This window comes from Aspergillus aculeatinus, assembly GCF_003184765.1.
Source record: "Aspergillus aculeatinus CBS 121060 unplaced genomic scaffold BO66scaffold_95, whole genome shotgun sequence".
Taxonomy (NCBI): Eukaryota; Fungi; Ascomycota; class Eurotiomycetes; order Eurotiales; family Aspergillaceae; genus Aspergillus; species Aspergillus aculeatinus.
The window spans coordinates 29439-49907 of record NW_020291564.1 but is presented as its reverse complement, the minus strand read 5'-3'; the positions used below and the strand labels follow the sequence as shown (position 1 = coordinate 49907).

At 53.1% G+C, this 20469-nt stretch overlaps 7 protein-coding genes across 7 annotated transcripts; 4 read left to right on the top strand and 3 right to left on the bottom strand.

Moving 5' to 3' along the window:
• Nucleotides 1-514: 514 nt before the first annotated feature.
• On the top strand, nt 515-2294 carry BO66DRAFT_386634 (PI-PLC domain-containing protein; the record flags this gene model as incomplete). The annotated part of the gene is made up of 3 exons (XM_025646196.1): nt 515-1347; nt 1409-2008; nt 2074-2294. Exons 1-3 carry the CDS (start codon nt 777-779, stop codon nt 2292-2294), a joined length of 1392 nt encoding a protein of 463 aa, XP_025497739.1. The 5' UTR covers nt 515-776.
• Nucleotides 2295-2912: 618 nt separating this feature from the next.
• Nucleotides 2913-3857, top strand: BO66DRAFT_416315 (kinase-like protein; the record flags this gene model as incomplete). Its single annotated transcript, XM_025649590.1, has 2 exons — nt 2913-3741; nt 3772-3857. 2 exons carry the CDS (start codon nt 2913-2915, stop codon nt 3855-3857), a joined length of 915 nt encoding a protein of 304 aa, XP_025497738.1.
• A 426-nt stretch (nt 3858-4283) lies between these two features.
• Nucleotides 4284-5278, top strand: BO66DRAFT_386630 (peptide alpha-N-acetyltransferase complex A subunit ARD1; the record flags this gene model as incomplete). Its single annotated transcript, XM_025646195.1, has 2 exons — nt 4284-4626; nt 4750-5278. 2 exons carry the CDS (start codon nt 4284-4286, stop codon nt 5139-5141), a joined length of 735 nt encoding a protein of 244 aa, XP_025497737.1. The 3' UTR covers nt 5142-5278.
• On the bottom strand, nt 5210-7936 carry BO66DRAFT_362142 (uncharacterized protein). Its single transcript, XM_025645058.1, has 2 exons — nt 7835-7936; nt 5210-7746 (listed from the first exon to the last, which is right to left on the bottom strand). The coding sequence occupies exon 2, from the start codon at nt 7565-7567 to the stop codon at nt 5423-5425; it is 2145 nt and encodes a 714-aa protein (XP_025497736.1). The 5' UTR covers nt 7568-7746; nt 7835-7936; the 3' UTR covers nt 5210-5422.
• Nucleotides 7937-8174: 238 nt separating this feature from the next.
• BO66DRAFT_476224 (COPI-interacting protein CEX1) lies at nt 8175-11274 on the bottom strand. The gene is made up of 9 exons (XM_025653307.1): nt 10968-11274; nt 10754-10891; nt 10582-10692; nt 10374-10520; nt 9946-10319; nt 9599-9893; nt 9343-9546; nt 9121-9293; nt 8175-9063 (listed from the first exon to the last, which is right to left on the bottom strand). Exons 1-9 carry the CDS (start codon nt 11088-11090, stop codon nt 8310-8312), a joined length of 2319 nt encoding a protein of 772 aa, XP_025497735.1. The 5' UTR covers nt 11091-11274; the 3' UTR covers nt 8175-8309.
• A 1309-nt stretch (nt 11275-12583) lies between these two features.
• On the top strand, nt 12584-12983 carry BO66DRAFT_396606 (uncharacterized protein; the record flags this gene model as incomplete). The annotated part of the gene is made up of 1 exon (XM_025648514.1): nt 12584-12983. A coding segment is annotated over exon 1 (200 nt), but the record flags the coding sequence as incomplete, so codon positions are not given.
• Nucleotides 12984-13619: 636 nt separating this feature from the next.
• On the bottom strand, nt 13620-17020 carry BO66DRAFT_257882 (putative PAB1 binding protein (Pbp1)). The gene is made up of 4 exons (XM_025643020.1): nt 16799-17020; nt 16464-16737; nt 14080-16416; nt 13620-14021 (listed from the first exon to the last, which is right to left on the bottom strand). Exons 1-4 carry the CDS (start codon nt 16901-16903, stop codon nt 13810-13812), a joined length of 2928 nt encoding a protein of 975 aa, XP_025497733.1. The 5' UTR covers nt 16904-17020; the 3' UTR covers nt 13620-13809.
• Nucleotides 17021-20469: the final 3449 nt, after the last annotated feature.

The window sequence follows — 20469 nt, the reverse complement described above, 5'->3', positions numbered from 1 at the left end:
TCAACTCTAAAATCTATTGACCGAGTGTCAACCACGTCGGCATTTTCGCCAAGCTGTTTGAGCTTCGCTTAGATTTGCAGATCTTGATATGCAGCCCACACTCTCAGGAGTTGATATGGGGTTGGCATGGGATCCCCATCACGGACAATAAATCTCATTCATGACTAGCTATAAAAGACCAAGCTCAACTGTGCAGTTTAAAAAAGAAAGTCCCGTGTTGAGAGGGTCTAGACCAGAATTCAGTATTTGAGATACTCATACTTACTCCTACATAATACCAGAGAAAAAGGGCCCAAAGTAAAAAAAGGTTCAGCGTGGCGCAAGTTTTAGGTTAAGCAAGCAAATGTCGTCATTGGTTGAAATGGGGGCAAGGTTGCAGCCTAATCAAGTAATGAGTACCATTGCCCGCGGCAGGGGTTGTCCTTCGGGTCACGGTTAACTTACTGGTGGTTACTGACTGTATCAACATTTCCCTGAAAATACATACTTACACTTTTCTCCCCTCCCTTTTACCCTTAACCCTTTTTCATCATCGGGGGATATTATTGTTATTATTCTTTTCTTCCCATCAGGCACATTACCCTCTCGCCTGATCTCTCGTGCAACCCGACATTCTTCTTTCATTCTTTACACTTATATTTTTTAGACATACCCCCTTCATATATAATCATATAAAGTTAGATACCAGCTAACTTATTCATTGAGACGGCAATTCGTTCAGTCGCAGCGCTGCGTCCCTCGCCTCCGACTTCCGCTCTTCCGCCCACTCCGGCATCATGCGGTTGATCGCTCATCTGCTCCCCCTTCTGCTGGCCGGCATCCTACCCTCCTATGCCAAAGATGAGGCCACAACGATCACTTCAGCAGGGGATGGGGCCCTCGTCCTGACTGGATCGATCACCACCTCCATTAGCGAAGCGACTCTCCCGACAGGTGACTATCTCTCATACACCTCGACGATCACGCTCTCCAACGACCACACGACCGGAACTAGCACCAGAGTTGGGGTCAGCACCCTCACCGATGCCAGCTCCTCGGGCAATGCAACGGCCACGATGACAAGCTCGCGCTCGAGCACTAGCTCGAACTCTGTGACGCTGCTGGTGGGTGGTGGCCACCATACCATGAATGGCACAGCCAATGCGACAAGCACCTCCACCACCTCCGCAACATCGACCCCGGTCGTCAACACGCAGCCCTGCAATGGCTACTCCGACTTCTGCTCGCGCAAGTACTCCAACATTACCATGGTCGCCGCGCACAACAGCCCGTTTGTCAAACCGGGCAACGCGGCGGCCAACCAGGCCTACAAGGTGACGGATCAGCTGAATGATGGCATCCGCATGCGTAAGTCAATGACCCGGAGAGTTGCGCAACATGGACTAACAGGCGTTACCCTCCGCAACAGTGCAATTCCAGACACACTTGATCAACGGGACCCTTTATCTCTGCCACACGAGTTGCGAGATGCTCAACGTTGGCACGCTGGAGGACTACCTGACCACCGTGACCACCTGGATCAAGACGCACCCATACGACGTGGTTACGATCCTGATCGGCAACTACGACTACGTGGACCCGGGCAACTTCACGGCCCCCGTGCAGAACTCGGGGCTGATGGACTATGTGTGGACGCCGCCGAAGATCCCCATGGCGTTGGACGATTGGCCGACGCTGTCGAACATGATCCTGTCCGGGAAACGCGCGGTAGTCTTCATGGACTACCAGGCCAACCAGACCGCCTACCCGTGGCTCATGGATGAGTTCTCGCAGATGTGGGAGACCCCGTTCTCGCCCACCGACGCCGCGTTCCCCTGCACGGAGCAGCGCCCGCCGGACTTGTCGGTCCAGGACGCCAAGAACCGGATGTACATGGCCAACCACAACCTGAACCTGGATGTGAGCATCGGCAGTATCAGTCTGCTGATCCCCAACACGGCCATGCTGAACCAGACCAACGCGGTGTCGGGTTACGCGAGTTTGGGCCGGATGGCCGAGAACTGCACCGGTGAGTTTTTTTCGGGGGGGGATCCAGCCCGCGAAGAGCGTATACTGATGTGTGCATGATAACAGATACATGGGGCCGACCACCGAATTTCCTGCTAGTCGACTACTACAACTACGGCAACTTCAACGGGTCCGTGTTCGCGGTGGCTGCCGAGATGAACAACGTCACATACAGCGGCACATGCTGTGGAACGGCCTCAGCGGCCCCGATAGTGCTGCCGGGGCCCAGCATGCTAGGGACGTTGTTCGTGGTGGTGGGGGTGTCATTGGTGGGATGGATGTTTTAGCTTTTGAGTATATATACCTTATATAAGTTTTTGTTTATTCTGATGGATCACGAGAAATGAGCGTTGTATGATGACTAGTGGAATTATATAGTGCAACCGAATCAATAATTTTTGCTTTTTTTTGCATATAGTTCAATAGTAAATGCGCCCACATCTGCCTGCCTACAAGTAGAGGAGGCCTACTTGAGGATGTATGGTCAGGTAACTAAGGAATGCTTCCTATGCTGCGGTGATTGCCAATTATTGCATTTGATATAGAGTGTCTAATCGAGGAAAGCGCTTTCGCTGCCACTTGGCATCGAGGTGCGTGGTCTATACTTGAATTAGTCAAGTTGGGTCCAAATGCATGAAGCTCTTCATATTGAAATGGAGGTTACTACTCTAGGAGAAAGAACGCTCGATTTTACCGGCATTGGTTCGCTTCGTTTGCGGGGATATTTGATGCCTAAATTGAATTTGATGTGTGTACAAAATAGACGTTAGTTCTTCTCTAAAGTTAACCACGCACTGCTATTTTCCTCAAGCATCCCGTAGACTGGCATTCGGCCAACTTATGTCAAATTTCCCCCCCGCATAGAGTACTTCGTTCCCACTGTCCTTCCCCGCTTTCGTGTCGCGATGCCCTCCCCATTTCTTAATCCTCGAGGCGATCCAATCCCGCAAGAGCAGGTTCTTGGAAGCGGAAGCTCGGCCGTTGTTCTGCTTCAAGAAGGCGCTGCCGTCAAAATCCCGTTACGGTATCTGTGGAGCTCCGACTCCGACGTGGAAGTGAACCTTTCCAGCCTCCGACGCGAGCAAAGTATCTATCGTCGCTTGCAAAGCGATCCGGATGACCCCTCTAGCGGCATCGTCGATTGTCTTGGGTGTTCAGCGGAGTCCACCCAACTGGCTTACATGGCTAATGGCGACCTTCGGGCTTATCTCGAAACGCGCCGGGCGCCGCCGTCGCAGGAGCTTCAGCTCACCTGGTTTCGGGCCATGGCACGCACCCTTTGCTACATCCACGACAAACGGGTGCTTGTTGCGGACATTGCCACTCGCAATTTCCTCCTGGATACCGAACTGGCGGTCAAAATCTGCGATTTCTCCGAGGCGTCGCTCCTGCCACTGGAGTCCGATATGGAGACCGCCGATGACAATGGATACACCACCCAAATCGACGTCGGCCTCCTGGGGACGGTCCTGTACGAAGTCATGACCGGCACGAAGTGTGAGATCGACCTTTTCAAGCACAACTCTCCCACCGACGGCAGAGCGTATTGGCCGGAGAGGAAGTCTCTGCCGAGCACGGAGGGCCTTTGGCTCGACTGGATCGTCGAGGGCTGCTGGGACGTTGAATTCCGCAGCGCGCACAGCCTCCGGCGAGCATTGGATTCGGTCGATCTACGGCAGCGTCCCTCTTCGGTTAATCAACCGTGTACCACGGCTCCCTTCCGTCTTTCTACGAGTGTGAGTAGTATCACGGAGTATGCGAGAGATCGGCCGATCACGACTGTCATTGGGGTCTTGAGCTTGACAATGTTCACTCTCATGATCGGCAGGAGAGTGTTTCCGGTGTCATGAGGTTGTCCCTTGGCTTTCTACAAAATACTCTGGCATCGCATCTTGACATGGATCGACACACAAGTCATGGTCTTTCCGCCGTCACATCACCGACAATCACTCCGTAGGTATATGGAGTACCATACCTGAAAACATACATAACTAGTAGGAACGGTAGGGAGCCGGGAGATAAAAACACTATCCCCAAACAGGACTAGCACGCACCTGACCCGAGCATCTCCCCTCTCTCTCTCTCTCTCTCTCTCTCCGCCTTAACAATAAACCAAGCATCATCAATCACCAGTTATCTAACCTGTCAAATTATCTCCGCCCACCCACACCCATCCTCACATCAATTGACCCCTCCAACCACCAGGGCCACCACTCACCCTCCCCCCTCTCTCCACCTTCTCTTTTCTATCTCACCCCCCCCGCCCGCCGAACAAAATGGTCGACATCCTCCCCCTAAGCAGCTACCCCTCGTACATCGACCTCCTCCCCTCCATCCAAACCTGCAACATCACCAACCTCCCCGAGAACTACTTCCTGAAGTACTACCTGTACCACGCGCTGACCTGGCCGCAACTGTCCTTCGTGGCGGTGGTGCGGCCCAAGAACGGCTACAGCAAGCATGGCGGCAGCGACAGCTACCCTAAGGTCGTCGGCTACGTGCTGGCCAAGATGGAGGAGGAGCCCACGGACGGGGTCGCGCACGGCCACATCACCTCGCTGAGCGTGATGCGCACGCACCGCCGGCTGGGGATTGCGGAGCGGTTGATGCGGATGAGTCGTACGTTTCCCAGCCCTTCCCCTATCCTATCGGTGTGGGTTTCGGACGAAAGAAGAGAATGAGTTGAAGGACGGGGAATGAAAATGGCTTAATGTTGACTGGATGTTGTTTGTATGTGGGCAGAAAGAGCAATGGCCGAGTCCCACCGCGCGCAATACGTCTCGCTGCACGTGCGCGTCTCCAACACCGCCGCCCTGCGCCTCTACCGCGACACCCTGGGCTTCCAGGTCGAGTCCGTCGAGAGCAAGTACTACGCCGACGGCGAGGACGCCTACGCCATGCGCATGGATCTGTCGGATATGTGGGTCGACTGGGCCAAGATCGAGCGCGAGGACCGCGAGCGCGCCGCCAAGGAGGAGAAGGACGGCGATGAGGGCGAGCCTGTCGGCGAGCTGGGCAAGGCCGACGACGGCGACAAGAAGGATCAGGAGAAGATGGTGCGCGTCAAGGTCGGCCGCGGCTTGGGGGTCGGCGATCTGGTCGAGAAGAATGAGGCGGCGCAGGCGAGTAACTAGTGCTGCCATCTCCTTGGAATCTACCAAAAAAAAAAAAAGAAACTGTTTAGAGAGTCAAAGGTTGGAAGGTTACAACTCCAAAACGGTTACCGTTGCGGCCAAAATGCTTGTATGTACAGTACAACACAACTCCACATAAGAATGCCTCCGACTTTCAACCCAATACACAAGTAGACAAGACAGACCGACGACACCTTGCTATGCATATCCCATCCCGCTTGCTAATTCGACACGACGCTAACCCGACTACGTTATGCTGAGGCCCTCGTTTTATGCTCACCCTATCTGCGTCCCGACGGAGCTCGTTTCCCTTCATCTGCATTCTTTGCATCGGCTGACTTCTCAGTCCCCTTGTCCGACGAAGCGGGCTTCTTATCACTACTCTCAGACTTCTCTTTCGGGATCACCTTGTCTTCTTTCTTCTCTACATCGCGCGATGACTCCGTACTCGGTGCACGAACCGGGCTGATCTCACTGGCTTCCGTCTCGGCCGCAGACCGTACCGGAGACGAAAGCGATGCAGCCGACTGGACCGTCGACGGAGCCTCGAGGCTATTCTCCAACTCGAGAGTCTGAAGACGCTGCTCCAATGCCGCATCCGAAGCAGTCTCGGACGTCTGGCGCACTCGTTGCTCCTGGCGGCGACGGTTGCGCTTCAACCGTCGATTCTCCCGCTGTTCCTCACGGGCCCGCCGTACGACATCCCGGAAGGCCTTGCGCGTCGCCCGCGTTTCCTCCTTCACGGCGCGCTTCTCGGCCTGTTTCCGCTGCTGCTGTTGTGGCGATTCCCACCGGCCCCAGCCGTGGCGCCAGTGGCTTCGGCCCGAAACGCGGTTTTGCCGTCGTGATTCTTGCAAAAGATCGAGTTGGCGGCGGAGGCCCACGGCTTGCTCATACAGAGCTCTGTCATGATAGTCATCCAGTGACAACAGCTGTGCGCGGACGGTAGCCAGATCGGACGCGCTGAGTTCGGAAGTGGTTGAAAACGTATCGATCGATGAGAAAGAGGTATCCGAAGCTTCTGAGCTCACGGATGCCCGCCGCGTGCGATCCGGCGGTGTTGAGACCGGTTGTTGGTTTGCGATGATGCCCGTTGTAGTCTCCGTCGGGGCAGCGGTGGGTTGGGTATAGGGTGCGTTATAGTATCCGATCTTCGGGGGCTCGCTCGCACCCCACTCGTTCTGCGGGCGACCGCTGAACCCAGTGAACGCGTCGCCCATTTTCCGTCCTGAGAGGCCAGCTTGCTCCTCCAACCAGCGGCTATGAGCTATAGCCTGTTCTTCGACTTGTCGACCGTAGTGCTGGGCTTGTGCGCTGATGTGATCACCATATTGCGCAGCTTGTTCAGTAATGCGTTCACCGTATCTCTGGGCCTGGGAAGCCAGTGATGCTATCCACCCGAGAGGGCCGCCTTTTGATTGGCCCTGAATTTGACCGGTATAACCATATGGGGGCGCATTCCAACCCCACGTATTTGGTAGTGGATACTGTCCCGGTGGAGGCGGAGGCGGAGCGGCGTAAGGATACACAGGAGGTTGGACTGGAGGGATACCGGGAGGGTTGTAAAAAGTAGGAGGACCATATGGGGCGGCATAGGGTCCAGGCACTGGAGGAGGCGGGTAGGGCTGGAAACCATAGGGTCCAGGACTAGGTGTAGCGTTTGGTGGAGCGGCGGCAACCTGACCTGGGGTTGTTGGTGGCGCATTCGGTTCCTGCTGACGAGTTCGACCGGCATTCGAGGCAACCTGTCCGGTGCGGCTTGTTGCAGCCGGATAACATTTAGGGCACAGAGACGATCGTGGCGTCCGTTGAGGATCCATCACGTAATTATACATCACACGGGCTGACCGTGGTTCGAAGAAGTATTGATTCCATTCCATGATCACCGCGGAAATGCGCCGCTTGCGATCCGCGTCGCTCTCCTGAGGTCGATCCTTGCGATCGCGCTGGATTTCGGCTCTGAGTTGACGGGGTAGTTCGGAAGACGACGACGCAAGTCCGAGATGTGGGGGGAAAAGACACCGTAGGAACATGTCCCAGTCCTGCTGGGTGATGTCCTCCGTCCGCGTATTCCAGCACCGCGGACGACGGGGAAAGTCTTTAGACTGACTCCGTGGATAGATAGTGACGCAATGTTCTGCGATCGGCCGCTCGGGATTCTGCGTTGGAGCGACTCTCTCGGCGAAGTAAGCCGCTGCAGAGGTAAAATGGGCGGGCAGCGAGGCGGAGGCCGCTGTACTCTCACTCCCAGCGAGACTCGTCGCAGGGCTGGCGGGTGGGTCATACGATGCTGCATCACCCCCCCGCAGGCGGAGCAAAGTGCGATTAACTTCTGCAGATGCGGCAGCGTTTCTATTGCTGGCTTGGGCGATCATTGGATCGACCGCGGAGTATGGCGGAGGAGGAGGAACCTCCTCGGAATCCATGGCAAAGGCGTGGAGCGATTAAATGCTAGAGGACAAAGCGGGGGAGCAGTCATCAAAAGTGGTAGATCAACCTTCAGGCTCATCAATCGTCATCCATTGCGCTCAAGATGACATGGAATACCACCGGCCCAGACGGACGCAGGGACAACGGAGGCGCTGGAAGGCAGCAGGATTGTTAACTAGTACATCATCGGCGAACGCCGTCAGTTGTGGTTCGAGTTACACACAGGCTCTGGGGAAGATCAATACAAGTGGCAGGCAACTCACATGTAATAAAAAGAAGAACCGAAGACGCGCCTGAGGGTATATGAAGGAAGAGCTGATAATAATAAATGCCGGAAATCCTGGGATGGAGGGGGAGGAAGTTCGGAGAGGAGGGAGGGAGGGAGGGAGAAGAAGGAGGCTGAGTGGGAATCATCCATCGGGCGGCGGGCGGAGGATCGGCGAATGCACTGAGAAGTGCCAAATCACGGGGCGGCTTCCCCGCTGACTGACTTCCGCCCTATTAAGTCGATCACTATAGTGGTTTCATGTTGAGTATATCTACAGGCTATGTCTTATGCCTGTCCGTATAGTTATAGTATAGGACATAAATGATATATCTAGTATTATATTCAAATCCTGATCTAATAAGGTATCGAGATATCCGCAGCACTATTTGTTGCGACCAGACAGCCATATGTTTACTCCGTCCTGCTCCCAACGCCATGCCTATGTGCAATAGAAAAAAATTCTTGGAATCTCAATCCCATGCATCACCCCATCCGTCATCCTCATCCTCATCTTTGGGTTTGGTATCGATCTTCTTAGCAGGTGCAGCCGTCCTCGATTGAGCCACACTGCCACGACTCGATGTACGTGAAACAGTCGCAGAGCTAGTTTTGTTCAAGCCCTTAGGCAACGGCTTCTTGACCTTCGACTGTGCCGCAAGCCAGCCTGCAAAGTCCGGCTCCCCGCCATCATCGTATGGTACTGCGGCTGCCTTGGGCGCTGGAGCCGGTACGGAAGGGGTGCTGCTTGCGGCTACTTCGAACGGATCCTCTTCCTTAAGCGCACTCCCCTCGTCCTCATCGTCTACCGCGCCCCAAGCGTCGTACACATCCTCAGGTTCTTCCTCCTTGGCCACCATTGGTGGCTGCTCAGACACGGATCGGTTTAGGGAATGACCCGCGGGGCGCGCTGTATCCTTAGGGACAAGTGGCGATGACCGAGTCGGACGAGGCACTGACGCAGAGCGCACAGGCTCTGGCTCGGCAGGCTTGGCAACATTCGCGGTGGGCTCAATTTCGCCATTGGCCGCCGTAAGCTTATTTGTGAAAGACGAAATGGCCCATCCCGCCCACGATTTGTCGTTGCTTGTTCCAATGCGAGCGGTGTCTTTGGCGGGTCCGGGACTGGTTGTGGATGGAAGCACCGTGTCGGCCATGGTGCTGCTAAACTTTCGGATACGCTGAAGGTAAAGGTCCAGGGTCTTATTTGCCTGGTCTCGCACCATCCTAATGTTACTGCATTAGCCCCAGCCCTATGCATGTTTTAATGAGAATAGCGCATACTTTTCTTTATCCAGTAAAGAAGGGCAAATGGCGGGCAGCACTTTGCCCGCACAATCCTCTTCCGAGAAGAATTCCATCGTTGCGCCTAACGCGAGTAAACCAGCACTGCGCGCGTGTACAAACGGATCTCGAAGGGATCTTGAGAAAGCTGCGATGAGAACTTTGGATCGTGACTGCCCACTGTCAGCAAAGGAAATCAGCATAGCTCCGAATCGCACTTACACCCTGTCCAAGATTCTTTGCTATTTTGCCCAAGCAGATAGTTGTATTGGTACGGATTCCGGGCTGTTCATCATTCGCAGTCCGCGCCAGATATTTCAATAAGTCACCATTGATAGTGCGGTCGTTGAGTTTGTTGATAATTGGCAAGACTGCCTTGACTGTCTGCTCGCGGACCACGGGTGCCGCATCCGTGAAGCCGGAGGTCTAGTATGGCAGTGTTAGCAGGGACAAGCAAGCAAAGCGGCGATTGACCTACAATCTGAGGGAAGATTTTATCATTGACAACCCTTTGGGGTAAATTATCAATCATCATCGGTAGATGGTCCAGCAGACAGACCCGCAGAGCCCGATCAGGGTTGCCAAATAGTCGAACAATCACTGGGGTAAGCTTCGCGTTGAACTCCTCCGATGACAGCTTAGAACCGATCTTTAGAACCGCACTGAGCACTTTCGGGCCGCCTCCGCCGAATTCGACGGACTTCAGAAGTTCCGGAAGCACCTTCATTTTAAAGAACTCCTCAGGGAAGTCCTCCGACAGGGAATCGAGCTCACTATACCACTTAGCATTAGTTCGATTCTTGTAGATTTGGAGCAGGGACATACTTCACGAATTCTTCCCGCTCAACATCGTTTTTCAGGCCCAGACTTTCTATATCGTCGCATAAGCGGATGAGCGGCGTCTGGAAAAATCCACCGCTCTTTTTTCCCTGCTCGACAAAATGAGCGGGACTCAGCCGCAGCTTAGGGTTGGCTGTGCATAGCCGTTTATAGCTCTGGTGCATACTAGGTGGTATGTTGGTCGTCTTGCCCACCTGGTCACCACCTGTGAAACTGCCATTGAAGACTTCATAGATTAGTATTCCCAATCCGAATGAGTCAATGGCTGTGAGAGGGTGGCGCTTGATGATATCCCAGCCCCCCTTCACGACTTCCGGAGGTGTGTATCGAGCCGCGTCCGGTAGAAGACTGGCATATGTCTGTTCAAGAGATCAGCACTCCTCTACGTCCAGCACTTTGGCAGAGTGTCTTACGTATATAACGGCGTCCTCCTCATTCATTGAACTTAAAATGTCAAACCCTCCCAGCTTCCACTCGCCACTTTCACTCGTGAACACCGACGAGGCTCTGACGGCACCATGGACGGACGACGCATCGGCGTTGATGAAATTCAGAGTGGACTGAGACCAGTGTTAATCAATGTGGCAGTCGTCATCTATATTCAGGACAGCAAGCACATACTGCGACGGCGTACAGCCCCCATTTGGCCGTCTCCTCGCTCAGGCTTCTCCGCTTCACGTGCCAGGATAGAGGTACAACACGCTCGGTAACGATGTAAAGATTGGCGTCCGTCTGCAATCGATTAGAGTCGTTGCCCTCAGCAGGAAGTGCCATGTGCAAAGCCGCGCATTACCTCAATCGTGTCCAGAACCTTGATCACGCCGGGATGTCTTAATGTTCGTGACTTTCGCACTGCATTTTTGGCGAGCGGTAACCGAGACTTGTTTGCGGCGATATCGAATGTAAACACACTACACGGCGACCCGTCGTCCTATTTGTGGCAGCACGCTTCGCATTAGCTCTCAGTGTCAATGCGACCCTACGAGAAAGTACATGAAGCTTCATACCCGTTTCGTAGCATTATGAAGAGCCCAAATGGAGTCAGCAATATCAACTCTGTCTCCGAGGGAGTAAGGAAAGGAGCTGCCTTTGGCGATGGCAGATGCGACAGCCGATTTGAGGAAATCCATCGTCGCAAATGGGGAGTGGGTGATAGGGGATTGGCCGCTAGCTGGTCTCAAGCAGCACCGGTCGCAACAGTTGTTCGAATATCGGGTAGAATGTAGGAAGCGTGTAGCAGACAACAAGCGCAGTTTAAAGTATGTTCCAAAGGCGAGCAATGTTTGCGGCCCCCAAATTGACAATGAGATGTTGGTATAGGCGGAGGAGGAGAGGGGGAGATGACACTCAATCAATAATAATCATACATAAGATGATCCGCGGGACTCGGCCAAGTTGAAGGCGGAGCTTGAACTGCCCCGCCCCGAATCAGGCTTAGCGCCCGGAGGCCCAGTGCCTGAAATCTTTCTTCCGCCCCCTCAGCTCGAGCTTCGTCATTCCATCTTCATCTTCCCTTCCCTTCCTCCCATCGCGTCTGATACTCTCCTTTGTTTACAGTCCAGATGATGGACTCGACCTTTTCATGATGCTGATAATGAACAGTGTCTTCGCCCCTTATGATTATCCCTTGTGCCTGCTGATCTAGTGTCCTTTTTTTTCTCATCTCATCCCACTGGTAACCTTTCCAACCACTCACTTTACCATATCTATTTACCATCATCTTCATCCTGATATCCTCGATATTCTCCTACCAAAATGAACCCTACGCCAGTTACCCTCTTCCCCCTCCCCCCCCGGCTTCCCCTTGCTCCACCACCACGATCCCCCTCAAATCAAAATCTCCAATGATGCGAACCTGGTAAAAGGTCAGACCGCGCCGTCCGCCACGAACAACCACACCCCAATCTACCACACCAAACCACCACCGCGCCGAGTGACTTCCCTCCTCGACTACCCACCTCACCCTCCTCCATGCCATCCCACGAACTTCCCACCACCAGATCCACACGAAACCTACGAATCCCACCCACCCCAAACCTCCCCATAGCCTTCCTGATATCACCCCACATCATCCTCCTTCATCCTCATTCCCCAACCCCTCTCCCCCCATCCCCTCCTCTCTCCCATCTCCTCCCTTCTCCCCACCTCTCCCTTTGCCCTTCACAACACAAAAAAGCAGACCCATGTCCTTCCAACCCCTAAAAATACCAAGGTCTTGTCAAAAACCCATACAAAACCTCTGGCCCCCCTTGGAAAAAACAGGACATGTGTATAGCAAAACACGCCGCAATTTGGGGTTTCTGGTTCCGCTTCACTTTCCATGAGGAACTTTTTTCAGAAACTATAAGGCTGCGGCGGACATTTGCCTCGTCTCTTTTATAGCCCCTATCCCCTTTGATCCCGTTGTATCTCGTCTGACTCATGAACGATTGGGGACGTGAGTTCTGACGGCGATAACCCCGGGGAAAACTGGGAGAGGGGGGTGGAAAAGTGTGAGGTTTGTGGGATTCGGTAGTAACTGCTGTGATGTGAATGGGTGCGGTGTGAGAGGAAGAGAAGGGCGGGAATGGTGGGGTTATGGGGTGGGATGGGGCTCGGGGGATACTTCTACTGTATGCCGTATGGTACATAGTATGTGGTATATGGGGAAGGAGGTTGGGGAGCGGGGATTGGGGTGTGTTGAAGGGTGGCTGTGGGTTCTCATGGGGCTTGGTATATGTGGTTTGCTGTGGAATCGAGGTGCTCTGGGGACTTGGTGGTGTATGAGGTTCGTTAGGATGAATGGGGAGGTTATGGATCATGGGCGAAAAGGATGGAAATACTGCGGTGGTGGTGGTGGTAGTTGATGGTGTCGGTTGGTCGAGGTGGATTGAATGACGACCGAATTTATAAACTGAAAAGACCTGAGGAGATTGCACATTCCCCTGATATCTGTCATTGTCCTGTGGTGTGCTGAGGCGCAACACGCGCAACTTACTGACATAGACTATTGGCTAATCAGATTGAAAGTTCCATTGTTTTTGAAGTTACTAGCAAATCACTCCTCAGATTTCTCCCTCTCTTCCTTCATATCCGTATCTTCCATGCAAACCTCTTCCCCGTTATGACCTCAGCCCCCTTCCATCATGCTCGTGCCGAACTACATCATCAATAGCTTCCACTGACAAATCACCCTTCATGCCACCGCATTCTTCCACATGCACTTGTCCAATCTTCCATCCCTCGCGCGAAAAAATGGTAACTGAAACCTAATAAGCAGACAAAAATGAGAAAACGAATAGACCCCCCAGAACACCATTGCCATAAAGCAATGACTTGAACAGTTCCTCACAAATGGTATGGTCGGATCCAAGATCACTTCCAACAACCTACGTGTAGGTCCGTGTAGGATGGCCACGATCTGCGTCACGCTCATGGCTCTCCCCACACCATCCCGAGAGAACCGCTATCGTTCACCCTGTAGCCAATTCTCTGGCAAATCTCTCGGGCACTCGAGCCTGGCGCGGCCGAGGGACTCAATATAAGACTGACGAGTCGTCTACTGCAATTAGTCTGAGCCGCACACGAAGATCCAGGACCAAAGATGAACGCACCAAAATGTAATAGCAATCCGCTCGCCTGGAACTATATGCGTCTTCAATAAGCGAAGAGCTAGGCGCGAAGGTAACATGGTACTGATAGATTCGAGAAACACTGAGGTGTGTGTCGGCACGGAGGTGGAGTCGCCAACTGTGAGTTGATCTTGTTCACGGCTAAGTGGAGTCGAGTAATGCCCATCGAGGGTCAACACAGCCCTCCCGATAGGTTGCCAAGCCTGCGATTCAGAGTCTTGCAAAATCAAGAAGAGATTCATTTCACTTCGTCTGCAGCTTCCTGGGGTTGAGCACCAGACGAGGCAGCCTGTGGAGGCTGAGCAGGCACCTGAGGTGGACCTTGAGGCATCTGATTATAGCCGGTACTGGGGGTTCGGTGTTGGTGAGGAGGGTAATGATGCACTTGGTGAGGACTAGACTGGAAATGGGTTTGCTGCTGCTGGGGATAATTTCCTCGAACCGGGGGCACTGCCAGCCGAATGTTAGCATGCCTGTGACTGGAAGAGCGTGCTGGGCGATTACATACTGTGTCCTGGCTGCTGAGAAGGGTGCACTGGCTGTCCATGCTGTCCGGGAGACATAAACATGACGGGCTGTGGGGGCTGGCCCTGTTGAGAATTCTGGTGCATCATCATTGGGGCACCGCGGCTAGGGCTAGGATAACCACTATGGGGCTGGGGAGGTGGTGCATGTTGAGGATAAGCATGGCCAGGATTGGGCGAATACATCTGCATCTGAGGTGTGTAGGGAGCCACACCTTGAGGAACGCCCATGTAAGGCCCACTGGACGGTTGCTGAACCATAATGGGTGCACCCATGCCAGATTGCGGGTTCACGAATTGAGAAGTGCCAGGATAGTGTCTCATATGAGCGGGTTGCGGGCCGCCCTGGTTGACGTAGAACTGTGGCATAGGCTGTCCGAACGCCAATTGAGCATGGGGTGCCATAGGAGAAGGATAACCATGCTGGAGACGAGGAGAAGGGAATATTTGAGATGTTGACGCTGACATCTGCATACGATGGGGATCATCGAAATGGGGTGGACCCGAACCATGATGCTGCTGGGGATGAAGATGAGGGCCGTGAGGAGGGCCAGTTGTCGGGGGCATACCCTGGGAGGACTGCGGATACTGGAAGGGCATCTGTGGTTGATGTGGAATCGACGAGTTTGACGCAGAACGGTTCTGGGGGGAGATAGCCGGCACAGAGGCAGGGGGCTTGAACATCTGTAGATATGTCTTCTCTTCGTTGCCGGCAGGCACATCCCAGGTGGGCAGTGTTTTATAGGCAGGGGGTATGCCACCGTTGAACGTGTAGTCTTTGTCACTCTTTTCTGTGCTTTCCTTCTTCATGCGCTTGATAGGATTGAAGTGTTCGTTAAGAGAGGGTCGCTCTGAGATTGGGCGTGGCTTCTTTGCACCAAAGAAAGCGGACGGGCTAGTGGCCCGCGAGACAGAGCGTCCACGAGCAAATGAAGATGAGATGTTTGAGGTGCCGGGTGTGAACGTGTTCGCTGCAGGGTTCGGCTTAAACTCCATAGCTCTCACATTGAATTTACTTGAGACCGCTGAAGTCGGAGTCTGCGCCTTGGTCGGGCTGGTGACGGTAGGGTGATCACTGGCAGGGCCACTTGGCGGGCTGCGAACCTCGTTGATGGGCAAGGGTGCAGGGATCACTCCCGTTGCAACTCCCTTCCTCTGCTGCAAGTTGTCAGCTAGACGGTGGCCAAGCATTCCTGTGGCTTGACGGCCCGCATGCATGTTCTGCTGGGGTAGTCGCCCCGCGGGGGCACCATTGGGGCCGGTTGGGGGGAACATTTGGCGACCGCGCGAGATGTTGGAACGGTCGGTCTGGGCCAGAGGGGGAGCGGTAGTAGCCGCAGGAGCGCGGGTCACTGGCTTCGGTTCTGTGGATTCTGGGGATGCTTTCGTTGCTGTTTTCTCCTCGGCATGTTGCTGGGCTCGCTGGATGATCTCTTCCTGTTTGTGGGGATCTTTGGCAAGAATCGGCACTAGGTCTTTGGGAACAGGGGTAGCTAGTTTGAAGTTTTTAGAGAACTTCATCAATTCGTTGAGTTTAATGGTGCGGTCGTATGAGGCTTGGTTACGGCGACGTTCCTGCATCTTCGCTTTTTCATTATCGGCGAATCGACGGAAAGAATCCAACACCTCAACTTCAACGTTGGCAGTAGCATTACTGGCAGCGGGCAGAGCAGGGCCCGGTTGAGGTTTGGATGCCGCGGGTTTCTTTTCCGCCTCAACAACGGGAGCGGGAGCTGGAGCGACCCTGGATGGCGTAGATTGGGCCTGGACCGGAGCAGTCTCCTTCGGCGTCGCAGTAGCAGCATCCTTCGGAACGGTGGGGGTCGACCGGGCAGGGGCTGCAGATGCGGGGAGAGCAGCGGATTGAGCGGCATTCTGCCTCCTGGCTGGTGGGGTGTACTTGTTTGGCTGTCCAGAGATAAGGGGTGGGAAATCCTTCTCATCACGGCGCACACCGCTGTATTTCTCTTCTTCATCGCCGTCATCCGCAGACGCCAAACCTCGCTCTTCACGAACATGGACATTGTCCGTATTTGTGCCTTCAATCTCGCGGGCGATCCGAGCAGCCTCTGCTTCCTTCAGCTTATAAGCAGGATCCGAGCGATCAATCCTGGTCGTGTAAATATTCTCGTCGTAGCTACTAGTAGCGCCGAAAAGTCTTGCGTTCGCTTCGAATTGATCCCATCCGGACGAGGCATTTGCGCCGTCTAGGGACAAATCCACATCTGTGTCTGCTGCTGGCTCCCAGCGCTTCAGGGTCCGCTCACGAATTGCGAGGTTGCCGGAGATGTCAGTATCAGTCTTAAAGCCTACGGAGGCACCTGAAAGGTTGTCAGCTTATGAAGACGACGCGGGGCTAGAAACGTACCGTTCGGAGCCTTGGCAAGAACATCAGTGGTGGAAACATCAGACACTGAGATGTCGACTATATCTTTGACATCAAAAGACATGCTGTGATCCGGTGCAGATCCCATGAATGGGCTAGAAGCCTCACTCACTCCATTCGCTCTGTGCTGTTCCTGCTTATTAGGTCGTTGGACCATCTTCAGAAGGAACGAAGATTCGTTGGGCTCTAGAGACGCAGACGAAAAGACTCCGGTGTATTTCTCTCCAGTTTTAGTTGTGACAGTCGCAGTTAGCCCCTAATAGTTGTTAGCTTCTGAGCTGTAATTCCAACGACCATCGTGGCTGGATGAAGCTTACAATAAAGCTGGTGAGCAAGAACACAAGGCGATCATGTGCATGGTTATCAGGCGTGTTAGACTCTTTGGAAGGATTTCTAGACGAGGCTGGCTGCTTTTGGGGCATGTTGCCGTTCTGCTGCGCATATGAAGATCGCTGAGTGATTGGGTTGCCTTGTGACCAAGCCTTCTGGGAGTTACTGCGTCTGAGAGGATAATTGTAAGTTAGTATGTGTCTAGACCTATGTCATGAGGAACAGTAGAGTTCCTGCGCTGTATTTGACGATGGAGCGAGCCGATATGATTTTTGGGGTATCCAAGGGCAAGATGACGTAAAAAGGCACAGGCGGGACAAGGCAACGTCAATTGAGACAAGTGTCCATGAACTCAGGCTCTCTAGGAGGAACCATGAAGTCAAGAAGGGAATAGGAGAAGACCAGCGGTGAATAGGGTGCAATGAGGTGAGTCGGTCGGAGGAAAGGGCCGCAAGCAACAGGTAGCAATGAGCGGGACAACAAAACATACCTCTGTCCACCGTCGAGCGGACTACCAGATTGACGCCGGTTTCCATCAGACGCCTTGGTACTGGCGCTGGATCTCAGTGTAGGGCGAGCGCTGGGATTCTGCGCATTGACGGCATTGCCGGATGCATTATTTGCGGCCGGCACGGAGTTGACAGTTGAAGCCATCTGGCTGGATCGCCAAGTGACGATAGAGCTCTACGTCGGCGCACGACGTAAAGTCGCAAACTGGAGGGACGGGAAGGCACGAAGCCAGTAACACACCGCCTGCGCGAACGGTGCCAGACGGACGGCGATAGAGGTATGGAGTGGAAGGAAGAAGCAAAGGATAGAGGAGCGCGGGGGTGGAAAGAAGAGGACGTAGAGCAGACCAGGCGAGCCAGCGACAAGTCACGGGACCTCCAATTGGAATTCCACCGACAGTTGACGAGAGTGGTGGAATTGAGATGAAGAAAGAATAGAGAAACTATGGGGGAGAAATAAGACGAAGGAAGAACAGACGTTCAGAGGAGGACGATAACAGAAAGAGAAAGAAAATAATAGACAACGTCTTTGATCAAGACAGACGTCGTCAGGAGAGGTTGTCAACCGGAGGGGATTGATAGTAGGAGGGAAGGAAGGAGAGATCAATAATATTTTGGGGGGAGGGGAGGCGGGCGCGGGAGGGTATGGAGGGGAGGAGAGAAGCCAGAAGAGGTCGGCGTCAAGATTAGAGAGAGAGAGAGAGGGAGAGGGAGAGAGAGAGAGAAAGAGGTGTGGTGATGGAACTGGAGCTGGAACTGGAACGGGTACGGGTACGGGTGGTTTACACTGCACTAACCACATTATTACGGTAAGGTCGGGGTTAGTTAAGCTTGTCAGTGATTCCGGGTGGACATCAGAGACCCTTGGTTGGTGGTGCAAAAGCGTAGGTGGGGAAGACACCATGCTCATTTCCATTACCTTAACATTATTCTTCGTGCTGCTGCTGCTGCTGTTGTTCTCATCCCCATTACAATGATGATTACCTTGTCTAATGAAGATTGGTTGGTCGGAATGGATTCCACTGTACGCAATACTTTACTAAGTTACTGTACTGTATGTACTGTACACAATCTAAATCAAGTGTGTTGGTGGTGGTGCCGTCATGCTTCATCCTCAACCTTTTCCCTTCACCTATTACATAGTGTAGAAACCAGTATAAAAAAGCAGTAAGCAGAGTCGTATTCTAGATAAATTCTGTCTTCTGCCCATCTTTTGATTACCTATCAAGAAACGATACAAAGAAAGTGATTCTCCTTTTATGCGTCCGCTCCAGGGAATCAGAATGCAGAGATGCACATGCGTCTGCGTGTGTGCATCTGTTCCACCTCGCTACTGAGACGCACCATGTCGCCTCACTCCACTTGCCTAAGGTATGCCTTTCCCTCCGTCGGTTTGCCAATCTCCAATCCCCAACACCAATGGACTCGGCCCTTGCGGCCTGTCATAATCCACCCGAGCACATTTGATCCACCGTCACTGGAGGTTGGAATACTATGTACACTAATTATACAATTATACCAATTACGGACATGTTGGCCGGACCAGTACCCCCGAGATCTGGAATGACCCCTTGCTGCTTAGGACCTCTTCATTCTGAGTCCACGTCCTTCAAGACGCTTCATCTGATCTCTGTGCTGTCAGCGCGGCTGAACAGCAGCCGCGTTGGCGGCTCTCATCTCCGCAGAAGAACTTGTGACTTGAAGGGTCTTTACTGGTGATGTCCCCGAGCAAGGGTTAACCGTACGGCCAACGCATCCGACAAATCTTACAACAGGACAGTTCAATCCGCATACAAGTCAATCCCTGGTCTCGAAACCGGACCTTCATCTGACTGTAGACTGGCGCTTGATTTGATGAGTGGTGGTATCCCATGTTGACCCGAATCCCCAGAGAAAACAGCATTTGTGCTAGTTAGCCATTCGAACATCGGTGTGTGAGAGCTTCAGAGCTGCAAAACAGGCCCAGAATATCACAGCACCGTAGACCAATTAGTTAGCACTTTCCGTTGGGGGTAGCGGGAACGAACCGTGGACTACTAGGTGCCTCCCACCCTCACTGAGAGACGGTGACAACTGGAAGTACCTACCTAGGTAGTCATTTAGGCCATGCGACATCCTGTCAAGTCAGACCATGCGACGGCAAACAAATCACGAGCTGTGCGCTACCCAGAATCTAGATGTCTATCAGTCGAGCGAGACCCAGCCGGAGATTTTGACTGATATAGTAGTGATTATGGTGCACTAAGGTATGGCTTGTGTTGCGTTTAAAAATAGGTACAGGCTCTTTACGTAAGAAAGGTTGAAACAGACAAGGGTAAAACTCTTCCAAAATTTGGTCAGGCTCGCAAAGTGAAAGTACGTACTAGGTAGTCAGGTAGTGGCATCGACTGACTAACTTATCGGCGATTTGCAGCAAGTGATGGGCCTCGCAAAGGGTTGAAACTTGAAGAAGATACAAATTCTGGTCCCGAAGCTAAAGGCTCGGGTGGGACTCATTAGTGAATACGACACAGAAGTGCACTTGACTGCATGGTATGTCTAAGATCGTGTTTTCCACCCACGGGTCGGTGTAGTAGGTGGAAAGGAGATGCTGTGATACTGCGGTGTTCATTTATATGGCAGCATGAAGAGGAAGCGGTACAGAGCTCCGTACACTGATGATATATACGTAAAGAAAGTTAGTTATCCACACGCCAATCCTAGACCCTGTTCAATGACCTTATCAGCACAGCTGAGCTGTGGGGGTGGAAGGGAAGCTCAGGGCTGCTGCAATGCGCCTGGTAAATCCCGGAGGCTGGTGGAGCAGGTGACCTGAGAGCCTATCGGGCAGTGGGGACTTAATGCCTGAGGCATAAAGTCCCGGCGCTAACCAGCGCACTTGCCGTAGCGACTGGACAATCATTGATGAGATTGACTGACTTGGATTTTGGGGGCTGAAGTCGTGAAGTGTGGAACTTGATTTGGTGCCCAAGAAAGACAACTTGAAAGACAACAACAGCACACTGGCAACTAACTAGACTAACTGACTGTCAGATCTACACTCTAGTCACAGCCTGGCTAACACCTCATTAGACTGTTAAGTTAGACTGAGCACTAACTAACTACTAATTAATCCACTCCTAAGTCCGTCTCACGGTACCTACTAGAAC

What these genes read in the sequence shown, in the direction of transcription:
- BO66DRAFT_362142 (XM_025645058.1), bottom strand. Translation starts at nt 7,567, where the DNA reads ATGGATTCCGAGGAGGTTCCTCCTCCTCCGCCATACTCCGCGGTCGAT.
- BO66DRAFT_476224 (XM_025653307.1), bottom strand. Translation starts at nt 11,090, where the DNA reads ATGGATTTCCTCAAATCGGCTGTCGCATCTGCCATCGCCAAAGGCAGC. An exon ending in TTCATAATGCTACGAAACGG is followed by an intron (nt 10,892 to 10,967) that starts GTATGAAGCTTC and finishes TGCCACAAATAG; the next exon opens with GACGACGGGTCGCCGTGTAG. An exon ending in AGGTTCTGGACACGATTGAG is followed by an intron (nt 10,693 to 10,753) that starts GTAATGCGCGGC and finishes AATCGATTGCAG; the next exon opens with ACGGACGCCAATCTTTACAT.
- BO66DRAFT_257882 (XM_025643020.1), bottom strand. Translation starts at nt 16,903, where the DNA reads ATGCCCCAAAAGCAGCCAGCCTCGTCTAGAAATCCTTCCAAAGAGTCT. An exon ending in TCTTGCCAAGGCTCCGAACG is followed by an intron (nt 16,417 to 16,463) that starts GTACGTTTCTAG and finishes ACAACCTTTCAG; the next exon opens with GTGCCTCCGTAGGCTTTAAG. An exon ending in TTCTCAGCAGCCAGGACACA is followed by an intron (nt 14,022 to 14,079) that starts GTATGTAATCGC and finishes TTCGGCTGGCAG; the next exon opens with TGCCCCCGGTTCGAGGAAAT.